Below are 12,394 nucleotides of genomic sequence, written 5' to 3' on the forward strand. Positions count from 1 at the left end.
TTGGTAGAGACTGATTTCACCATGTTGTCCAGGCTGGTCTTAAACTCCTGACTTCCGGTGATCCACCCACCTCTGCCTCCCAAAGTGCTGGGATTACAGACGTGAGCCACCGAACCCGGCTTGAATATCTTAATTGGTGCAGAAAATGCATTGATAAAATTCAGCACTTAACTGTTCTATTAATGTGTAACAAACTATCACAGATTTAGCAGATTGAAACAACATACATTTATTATCGCAGTGTTTCTGTGGGTCAGAAATCTAGCGAACCCAGCTGGATCCTCTGCTCATGATCTCACAAGGATGCCATCAAAGTGTTGTCTGAGTTGTGTTCCTTTCTGGAGCTTACGACCCTCTTCTAGGCTCACGTGGTTGTTGGTAGACTTGTTTTTTTGGTTGTAGGTCCAAGTCCCCGTTTTCTTGCTGACTGAGGATATTCTCAGATCTTAGACGATGCCTGAAATTCCATCCATGTGGCTCCCTCACACGGAGTTTTACAGATCCTCTCTCAACAGAGTACCTTACATCTTCAAGACCATTAGGGAAAACAAAATTTCTGACTTCTAAATCTGCTTTTAAGGGGTTCCGTGAGCCATATTTGGTTCAGGAGCCATGGTTTACCAATGCATAGGTCACAGAAACTTTATATACATATGAAAAAAAAAAAAAAAAAAAAAACCCTAGATCCCTTTGTTACTAAATACAGACAAAAACAATTTGAGATGGAGCAGAGACCTAAATGTCATTGCAAAATAATACAGTTTCTCAAAGAAAACAAAGACAAATACGTTTTGTGATATCCATTAGAAAACGCTTTCTTAAATCGGGCACAAAGTCAACTTTTTAAGAATAAATTATCAGACTACATTAAAATAAGAACAACTATTTAAAAGACAGTGATATCTATTAGAAAACTCTTAAATCGGGCACAAAATCAACTTTTTAAGAATGAATTATCAGACTACATTAAAATAAGAACAACTATTTAAAAGACAGTATTATAAGAAAAAGAAAAATGTATCTATAACTATGTATCTGGAAAGGTATCTGACAAGTCCTCACGTATATAATACATAGACATTCTTACAAATATATAGGAAGACCAAGGTAACTCAATAAAACAAAACTCTTAAACAGAAACTTAGAAAAAGGGGATATCCAAATGACCTGAACAGCCATGTGAAAAGGTGGTCAATGTTACTAATTATCAAGGAAATGCAAATTAAGACCACAATGAAATATCACTTCATATACACTAAGTGAGCTAAAATTAAAAGGATTGATAATATCCAGCATAGATGAAGATTTAGAATAAATAGAATCTTACACTACTGATACATGTGTAAATGGAGCAGCTACTTATGTTCATCATGTTTATCACCAGGAGAGTGAATAAACTGTGGTATAATCACACAATGAAAATAAACAGTAATAAGATGAATTAATTTCTTACATATGCCAAACATAGATGAATCCCAGAAACATTATTTTGAGCTAAAAAAGTCAACCTCAATATATTTTGCATTATTCCATTGTTGTAAAGATCAATTATAGGAAAAGCTGATGGGGAGGGGAGGGTGGATGGATGTTGACAGGAAGGCAACATGGTGGACCTTCTGGGGTGCTATAAATGGTTAATATCTTAATCTAAGTGGAGACTACATGAACATAAATTTCGTCAACACATGTATAAATTTGCTAAATTGTATACTTAAGATTAATACACTTTACACATGTGACTGTGTCATGTATGTCAATACAAAAGATAAAAAGTTAAATCTTTAGAAATTTTCTTCCCTGCATTGCAATCATTTCCTTTATAATGAAATACAAACAAATGTAGGCATTTGGAAGAAACAAACAAAATAAATGCTGAAATAGAAGAAATGAGAGTAGGAAGATGCAAACCTATGGTTGGCTCTCATTAGCACATAAATTCATATTTGCTTATACAATCTTTATATACCTTTCCCGTATTTACCAAGAATGTAATTATGAAATTTTGGATAGTAATAATCTTCAGACATTCCAATGAGAATGGGTATGGTGTTATATATCATATTTGCAAGAATTTGCAAATATTACTATTCCTAGCCATTTGTTAGGTTGTGACTAATTTTATTTGATATATAGATATAGATACATGAACTGACTAAAAAATATGAAAATTGGCATTTAGTGTATTTCACTGGTGCTAGAACTCTCACGCACATTGATGCTGTTTCTGTCTCAGCTATTCAAAGTCCATTTCATTTTTGAAATAATAAATTGAATTTATAATTTTAGACATAGTTTTGAGAGTGCTCCTTTAAACTGTCAGGGTTGATTAAGGAGGCAAAGAGCCAAATCTTAAAAAGAAATGCTGATAAAAATTGACTATTTCTTAAGGTTGATGTCATGACAATTTCTGATGCTGAGTCAATCTGCCCCTCTCTTACATTGTAGAAAACAGTGAAAGCTCAATTCGACACCTTATGCCTTGAGAATATTTTCTTAGTCCCAGTGTAAGGTAAATGGGAAGTGAATGTGAGAGCTGTTGAGATGAAGCTGCTAATTTACTGGGCTTTTCTGCTGCATTTAGTTGTGGAACTAACTCCCTTCTGTGTGTCCTTTGGCCTTCATGATATTTTCCATGTACTCCATTGATATTTTAGCTCCATCACACACTTATTCATTCAAGCTTTTAAACCAGGAGTCATTTTGGACTTACTGCAACCATCCAACCATTCTGCATTTTAGAAAGAGGAACTTAAAAACAAATCTAATTCCTGTTGATTTTACTTTTTGAAGATTTCTCAAGTATTTTATTTTCCCTTATCCAGTTGAATTGTTACAGGAGTCTACTAGCTAGTCACTCTGCCTCTTGTCTCTACCCTCCTAAATCTATCCACTTCATATCATATAGGATAATCTAATCACAGCATGAATTTGCCCACCTTTCTTTCCTGCTGGAATCAACTCAATGGCTTGTCATCATCTTTCCTATTATTGTCTCATTATGGATGTTCTTTCCTCCCCTTCCAGCCTCATAACCTACCATTCTGCTTCTGTCTCATGATCTAATTATAACAATTTTATTGCTTCATTTCACTACTTCATGCTATTTCATGCTTTGGTGTTTGTGATTTTACTGTTTCCCTTTACTTGAATCTCCCTTCCTCCTTTTATATCTGGTGAATTTATTTTCAGGCTTTAATATGCATCCCATGTGACACTGCTTCAACAATGTCTCCCCTGAACCATCCAAGTAAATGAGATGCCCTTTGTCTGACCTCAAAAATACCCTGTACCTATTTCCATCTTAGCACTTGCCTTATGTTGGTCATTCTTCATTAGATTAGAAACTTTCTGAACATAAGTTAATGTGTTATTTGTCTTTGGTCTTCCAGCACCTAGCACAGGCTGTTGTTCACATAGTAGACACTCTATAACTGCAGCTTGCATGACATCTTCTGATGTGGCATTTCAAAAGCTCATGCATATGTTACCTTAGTACTCTGGGAAACTCAGAAGAGTCATAGCAATTCTGGCTATTGCCAACGTGCTTGCATATTAGTGTAACTGACACATAATGCAACCTTTATTTAAAAGTAGGTAGGTTCTTGATAATTATAGTCTATGATAAATCAAAGACATTTAAAGTTACAAATGGGTTTCCAATGGCTTTTTCTTTTTTTAATACCTAAGTATGTTTCTCAACATTTTTTGTTTGCTTTTCTGCAGATTGCTGCCAATTCCTGGGGAAAGTCATGGGGAGAGAATGGCTATTTCAGAATTCTTCGAGGAGTAAATGAGTCTGACATTGAAAAGTTGATTATCGCAGCTTGGGGCCAAATGACAAGTTCTGATGAACCATAGCGTATCATTAAATTTCCATAAGGCCATGCCTTTAAGTAACCCCCTAAATTGAAGTTTAGCAATATGACATTTTTGGTGACAATGGAATCTTTGTCTCTTCACCGTGTTAACATAATCTATCTATTTTCTTATTTTCCCCCCCGGTCTATGCTTCTGCTTCCTTCATATTACTGAGCATAAAAAACACCAATAAAGGACAGCAGAGTGCCTAAGTGCCTTTAAAGTTCCCAGGTTGCCTCATTTTTCTGTCATGATGGTGTCCCTTTGGCCTTTAATTGTTCACAAACAGTGTGATGGCATCTGTCTTAACAGTTTTTAGCACTCATTTGTGGAAATGGTGTGGTTTCTCTCTTTGATCAATGAGGATCTTAGACAACAAAAAGCAAATTAGAATTTCAGCAATTTGCCATCTTTATAACTTTCTTTTCATCCAAATAACACTTTCTTAGTTCAAGCCTTGCTTATGTTTTGCTTAAGCAGTGGAAATAGATTATAAGTTGTTTATCTCAATAACTTAACATTTGTTTCCTCTCATTTGCCTAAACCTACCTTGTAACGTATTCACAAAATGAAAAGCAACTCTCCACAGGAAATAACTACTCTCTGCTGTACTCTGCAATGGCCTGTGAGGTGGAGATGTTAAGTAATGGAAAGCTTGGAGGCTAACAATAGAAGTACAGTTCTGACATACACACAGCCCTGTTTTTGGAAGTTGGAATATTTTATGTAAAGTCTATTAATATCAGCTGCAAAACAGTATTTGGAAAGATAACAAAAGATTTACCACCCCAAAACAGCAACATGATGCCATGATTCAGAAAAAATGTATATACACTTTTATCATAAATACACTTTTATCACAGTTCACTGCTTGAAATTCTAAAAAGTAAGCTAAATTGGCATTCATTTGCATGTAATTTTTAGTTCTGTATAGTCAGAGAAACAAAAATAGCATCATAGCAATGGTTGAGAAAGGAGATAATCTTTTAATAACTCACTGACAAATGGAAAACTAATAAACGCAGAAGCAAAGCTGATCAGTAAGTGAACACAATTGATTATAATTACAATGGTGGGCTCTCCATGGCCTGAATTTCTGGTCACTATCATCTTAATTTTGATCATTGGAATATTTGTTCTGTTATTGTGTCCAAAGATACCCTGATTAGAGAAGCTAGACATGATGAAAATGTGAGGGAACGGAGCACAGAAAGGTGAAGTGTTGTTGCAATTGTTGACTTCTTCATTAATCACTGTAGCTTTATCAGAAGCAGCATTTAGTCACTTGGTTCTCCCCTAGAAAATATGCATGAGGGTGAGTCACCTTGTTGGGATTGGCTGACATTTCCCCAAAGAGTTGAGAAATAATTTGTTTTTTTCTCTGTTTGGGGTCCTCTAGAAGCAGCCCATAAGACAAAGTTTTGAGCATGAACAATTTGTTTAGGCCATGGAGAGAACACTGAGAAGGCAGTGAGGAATGATATGGGCTAGTGATGGTGGACAGTAAAGGGTATATTGACCTAGTTCTTATCCCACTGAGGACTCTTTCTACATTCTTCAGATCCGTAACACCTGAGGAAAGAAGTGTTCTTTGGTTGAGGACTGTTCCTGGGGTCCATGGATTCCTTGTTCTTTCTAGTCTGGCAAAAGAGGGGGAATAACAGGTTCCAGTATCAGAAAAAACTCACAAGCAAAGAAAGGCAGGTTCTGGTAGTTTGATGTCCACTGAAATGGTACAGGTGAGGTAATGTGGGCAGGGCACCAACAGTGTCTATAGTGGATGTTAAAATACTTTTAAAACGCTTTTAATGCTGAAGACTGCTGAGGTAATAAATTCTAATGCACTAAAATGCCAGATGACTAACATGCCTATAAAAAACATGGGATTACGTTGGTGTCCTTTCACCTTTGTTGTACAAATGGATGATAGATATTGGAATTAATTTTTGACTTTGTGGTTTGTGAGCTTAGGTTCTGCTGTTTCAAAAAGTCCTGACTTTCTAATGACACCAAATGGTGAGGAAATTAAATCCAAAGGGAAAGAAAAAAGAAAAAGAAAATACCACATTAGTAAGACCCATAGGAAAGCACACAGTGTGTTCATCTAGCAATTACAGACCTAAAGAAGATATAGAAACTAGTTGGGATGGAAGTATATCAATGGAATAGGGAAAATATTATTATTGAGGTTTGTTGAATCAGTGTCTTCCCTTGAATAGTGTTATCATTTTTACAACTTTAAAGAGCTTGTTTAGTTTTACTTATTATTCAAGGGCTCCGAGTCAACTTTCAGAAACTAATGATTAGTATATTCCTTGCCCCACCCTAGGGATTGAGTAAACATTTGCAGAATTAATTTAACTGATGCCTAGATGGTTTCCTCCCACAAACTGAAGTATGAAAAACCTTGAAGATAAGGGTGTATGGCCTCCTCTATTTCATGACGTTTGTATGATCTCATTTTATTCTAAATAACAAATAAGCTTCCCCAGTTTTTTAAAATGAATAATCAAAAATTATCTTAAAAATACATAAACTGGAATGAAGTTTATTAGTTGGGGTTCAATCATTAAAAAGGAAACCTCTGTAAGTGTTTTGAACAGAAGGAATGTAGTGAAAGAAATTGCTTACCTAGGCAGTGGGGAATCTGGGGCGCAATGGGGAATGGTGAGCCAACCCAGAGCTGAGCAACAGTAGAAAGCTGCCATCACCTCTAGACTGAGGGACAAAGCAAATTCAAAGGTCTGTAACTGGAATCTAGGGACTGGTGTTATCCCACCAATAGCTATAAGCAAGACTGATGGAAACTGGAGCCATGAAAAGACATGGCGCTGCCAAATTTGCCAGCTGAAGCAGAGAGGAAGTTGGAGAAACGTTGTGGCCTCCCCCTCTCTCATGCCGTCCAAATGCTCATTAATACTTCTCATTGGCTGACTCAGCTGAAAGACAACTGTATCAGAGGTTCTAAAATTGAGCTGTCAGGGTCAACCCCAACCCTTTACCAGATACACGGGAGAATAGGATAAGGGTGAGGTATAAAGTAAAGGGTAAATGTAGAAAATGAATTTTTGACTCATCTCATGTAGATACTGGAAATTAAATATTACAAAAAATATTTTATCAAAAGTTGCTTTATAAATAATAGTTTATAGACTTGGCCCCTTAGTTAATGCATATGTCTTAAGTACTATAATGCTTGCTATTATGCATCTCGTTTGGTTAATCTCTCTTGACTTATAGATAATATATCAATCTATGCAAGAAAAGGTATTTTTCCACTTTCTTCACAATAGTTCATAGAGATCTGTCTGAAATTTACTATCATTGTGAAGTGGCTATGTTGTCTGGGGTAAATACCTGGGGTTGGTTGTCTCGCACTAAGAAAACTTAGGACATAGACACACATATGAGAAGTTTAAAAGCAGAGGTTTACCAAGCAGAAAAAAGAGAAAGGAGAACAACGCTCTCGCTGATGAGAGATGGTGGCTTCCGAAAGGGAAAAGGTCAGCAGGTGGCAGAGTTTTTCACAGATTTTACAGTCAGGCTTGAGGAGGCGGTGTCTGATTTACATAGGGCCTACATATTGGTTTGATCAGGTGTAACGTTTACATAGCATGTGGGGAAGGCTGGCCACCCCATCCTTTTTTTTTTTTTTTTTTTTCTTTTTTTTCAGACAGAGACTTGCTCTGTCTCCCAGGCTGGAGTGCAATGGTGCAATCTTGGCTCACTGCAACCTCCCCCTCCTGGGTTCAAGTGATTCTCCTGCCTCAGTCTCCTGAGTAGCTGGGATTACAGGTGCATACACATGGCTGATAAGAGGGAAAGATGGAGCCGCCATTTTGAACATGATTGGCACAACATCTATGTCTGCAGCTCGATTTTATAGGCTGCTCTTTGTTAGAAAGGAAAATGATTTGGGGCTGCTTTTCATTTAAAGGAAAACCTTACTGAGGACTTCCATATCCTCACTATGTGCCTAAGTAATTTCTTCTTAACTCCTACATCAATTGCCTATCAAAACAGTTATGATAATCTCATCTCAGGACATTTATTTTTCTTTGGGTGGAAGTTGATTTAATTTCAAAGGGAAAAAAGGGAAGGAAAAGAGAGTAGTATCTCACAAACGACCATTTTATGAAATGTGTCAAGAGAGAAGAGCATTAATACCTCAGCTGTCACCATATCAGAAAGGAGACTTCTAAAGAACACACAGACATTTCTTTCCCAGAAACGTCAATGAGAACGGAAAAAGTATCAGCCCAACACTCTCAAGAATGGAAGACTGAATGAAGGGAAAAGGCTTCTCCATTTCTAGCCAAGAATACTATTGTGATTGTTTTGATTTATGTGATAGAAATGTTTAAAAAGTAATTGATAGGTAAATTCAATAGAGTAAGATTTCTCCTCAAAGACATCACCAGTAAGAGCCCCATTAGTTAGAAAAAAATGGCAAAAACTGTCACCTCTCTATACATCTCCTCTGTATAACCTCCACCCTCTGGCAAGCAGTTTAGCTCCATGCTTCCCATTATTCCGTGAAAGACTTGCTGATATGATTAGGCTCTGTGTCCCCACCCAAGTCGCATCTTGAATTTTAATCCCCATAACTCCCATGTGTCAAGGGTGAGACCAGGTGGAGGTAGCTGAATCATGGAGGTGGTTTCCCCCATGCTATTTTATAGTGAGTTCTCAGGAGATCTGATGATTTTATAGGGTGCTTTCCCACTTTGCTTGGCACCTCTCCTTCTTGCCATCTTGTGAGGAAGGTGCCTTGCTTTCCCTTCACCTTCTGCCATGATTTCAAGTTTCCTGAGGCCTCCCCAGCCATATGGAACTGTGAGTCAATTAAACCTCTTTCCTTTATAAATTACCCAGTCCCTGGCAGTTCTTTATGAGCAGTATGAAAACAGACTAATACAATTATCTTCTGAGATCATAAGGGGAAAAATGTCTAGTTATATTGAATTTAAGCTATACATGTTGTATTGTATTCTCTACTTGAAAGATGCACAGTTCACAGGTAGGCTGTTGGGAAATTCGGCAAGTCTAGCACGGCTGGATTTCAGTCCTCACTCACATCAACCATGCATCCTTTGTGGTGGTCACCATGTTCAATTATACACAATGGCTCCACATATGACTGCAGACTCTTTTCTCCTAAAACTTCCCATAACATCACACACTATCTAGTCAATATTATTACATGCCTGCAGGGTGTTAGTTACTGTGCTAGGTATTTGAAATATAACAGGAGACCCCCAAGGCAGACGATCGCTGCCCTCTCTTAACTCACAAACTACTCTTTTGTAAAACGCATTTTGGGAGATATTGGCCTAGATATAGTTTTAAATAGAAAGTTACATAATGAGCTTTTAGAGAGAAGCTGGAGTACTCTGAGTTTTAATATAGCAGTGTGCATTTATCCTTATCTATAAATCACCTTTGGTGCCACTATCAGAATGTAACTTTAGGAAGGCTATAACTTAGATCTGAGCCCGTTTGAAGTTTCTTGTGACAGTGCACTGGTTTATAAAGTCAAATGCTGTGCCATGTTAATGCCATGAAAGTATGTGAGAGAACATTTTCCACTTTGTCCCAGGACTCATTTATGTAAATAAGTTACCTCAAGGTTTCAGTCTTTGTTCAACACAGGCTATTGTGAGTAATGATTCCTGACTTGCCAGCTTTTGTTGAGCCACAGCAGATAGGTAAGCCAGCTACAGTTCCACGGATAATCATTTCCATTGGGTCCAATGTCCCTGCCCATTAAATAAGAGGGCAGGAGAAAATTTTGGAGGTGATGGGTAAGTTTATGGTGATGATTTTAGGGGTATATACTTATCTCCAAACTTACCAAGTTGCATACATTATGTATGTACAGCTTTGTGTATGTCAATCATACCTCAACAAAGTGGTTTAAAAGGAAAATTCACTTTATCTGTAAAAGCTTGTCTTATTATATTAGTGACTGATTGAGAGAGCCTCATACTGGCCAATATTTAGTATTTCATAGTATCTTCTGTAGCAATCTTCTAAAATGATTTTATTCTATTGTATATAGTAGAATATTTTTAACAAATGCATGCCTAATGAAGCATAATAATAAAAGGAACACTTGGCAAAAAAAAAGATAAAACACTATAGATATAGTTTTACCTAACTGGGTACTCTTTACCTATTCCATTGCTTTGCTTCAGTTACAGAGAGAAACACTATCCAAAATTTTTGTTTATCATTTTAAGTAGATTTATTATATATTTATAATACCTAAACAATCTATTGTTTAATTTTACTTCATTTTAGTTCTTCAAAATTGCAGTCATTCTGCATATAATATTCTTTAACTGTCCAAGATTTACCCTTGTCATTGCGTATAACTATGGTTTATTTGTTATGGTATTCCATGTCAGGGAACATTTAGCTTGCTGCTAGATTTATTTTCTATTATGAACAAAGCTGTTACGAACATTCATGTGTATCTCTTGGCAAATGAATACGTTTCTTGAGTGTGGTGGTTCTACAAGTATGTTTCTGGGATCAGAAGTATTGATGCCAACCACCCATGAGCTTTCAGAAATCCAATTCATGGGTCCCAACCTGAACTAATAAATAAAAATCTCTGGGAAAGGGTACAGAAAACTTTAATAAGCCCTCTGAGTGATTTTGATGCATGATAACATTTAACAATCATTACTGCATGACATATATACATATATATTAATATGTATAATATATATGCATATGATAAAATTGTTGTGTTATACCATATCTAGATGTTGAATTTTGTAAAATAATGACAAATTGCTAACCAATTTATATGGGTACCAGTAATATATTTGTTCCCATTAATTCTCATTCTAACAATGGATATTTTCCAATCTCTCAATGTTTTCCCTTCTCTTAGGTATAAAATTATATTTTATTGTGCTTTTAGTGGGGAGACACAGAATGAGACAGAAAGAGACAGAGACAAGAAATCAAGCACTATTTTGGAAGATCTTATTGCACATTTTTGAAATCTGTTATTTTTTACTTAATAATCCCTATCTTATATCAATAATCTTCTATCTTATACTTACTTCATATTTAAATCTCCCTGTCTTCTTTATTCTTTAATTTTTAACTACTCCTTTTTTGTTGGTATATAATATTTGTACATACAGAGTACACGTGATATTTTCTTACATGCATAGAACGTGTAATGATCAGGTCAGAGTATTTAGAGTATCAACTTCCTTGAACATTTATCATTTCTATGTACGGAGAACATTTCAAGCTCTCTCTTCTAGTTGCTTTATCCAAACTCAGATCAAAACCTTATCCAAACTCAGATCAAAACCAGAATGATACATTTTACTTATAGTTATATCACTTTAGGCCACCTTTTTAAAACGACATTAATTGTTAAGAGACAAGACCAGTCATCCCATGGCTAGGGACTTTTTTCTTCTTCTTTTTAAAAATAATTAATGGGGGCCGGGCGCGGTGGCTCACGCCTGTAATCCCAGCACTTTCGGAGGCCAAGGCGGACGGATCACGAAGCCAGGAGATCCTGGCTAACACGGTGAAACCCCGTCTCTACTAAAACTACAAAAAAATTAGCCGGGCGTGGTGTCGGGCGGCTGCAGTCCCAGCCAGTCAGGAGGCTGAGGCAGGAGAATGGCGTGAACCCGGGAGGCGGAGCGTGCAGTGAGCCGAGATCGCGCCACTGCACCCCAGCCTGGGTGACAGAGCGAGACTCCGTCTGAAAAAAAAAAAAAAAAAAATTAATGGGTGTTCAATTTTGGCAGGTGAGTTTTTCTTGAGTCAAATAGTTACGCTACACGTTGTTCCTAAAGATTTTTTTTCTTTATCCTTTCCTTGCCAGATTTTGAAAGTAAGATTATTTGAAGGAGCTGGGGGAATTTTATCTCTTTTGTTTAATTATTTTGGAGAGATTATATAAGGTCATAATAATTTGTTTATTGATAGCATACTCAATAAGCCCATTAAACCACCAAGCATGGTGTTTCCTGAAAGTAAAAATCTTAAATTCCTTATTGAATATCTTTACATAAGTCTTGCCAAGCTATCTTTTCTTCTTTAGTGAGAAGGCATATATATAAACACACACATATATGTATATACACACATATATACACAGATATTTACCCACACGTAAATATGTATATTATATATATAAATTTGCCCATTTCATGTAAGTTTTCATATTATTAGAATATATTAAGATCATATATTGTACATAATTATATCATAGTATTATTAATATTGTTTTAATCTTGCTGGATCTAAATTTGTTTCTCGCCCTTACTTCTAATGTTGTTTATTCTTTAATTTGGGAATTCTCCTCCTTTTTCTTAATTTCTGAACAAGCTCATCGGAGATTTGTCCATTCATTTTTCTTTTCAATGAAATAGGTTTTAGTTTTATTGATACTCTCTATTGTATCTTTGTTTTCAGTTTAATTAATGACTTATTTTTATCATCTTTCAAATTCCTTAGAATCTATTCTGATAATTTTTTCAAGCTTCATATG

At 36.1% G+C, this 12,394-nt stretch overlaps 1 protein-coding gene across 1 annotated transcript in view; it reads left to right on the top strand.

Annotated features, from left to right (window-relative positions):
* The window catches only part of TINAG (tubulointerstitial nephritis antigen), an 83,097-nt gene extending 79,012 nt beyond the window's left edge, over positions 1-4,085 (top strand). Inside the window, exon 11 of the mRNA XM_025383145.1 lies at positions 3,724-4,085. Within this exon, the coding sequence (XP_025238930.1) occupies positions 3,724-3,858 (135 nt within the window). The 3' untranslated portion in view covers positions 3,859-4,085. The remainder of the gene's footprint in view (positions 1-3,723) is intronic.
* The last annotated feature ends 8,309 nt before the right edge of the window (positions 4,086-12,394 follow it).

Source organism: Theropithecus gelada, chromosome 4 (genome assembly GCF_003255815.1).
Source record: "Theropithecus gelada isolate Dixy chromosome 4, Tgel_1.0, whole genome shotgun sequence".
In the NCBI taxonomy this organism is placed as follows: Eukaryota; Metazoa; Chordata; class Mammalia; order Primates; family Cercopithecidae; genus Theropithecus; species Theropithecus gelada.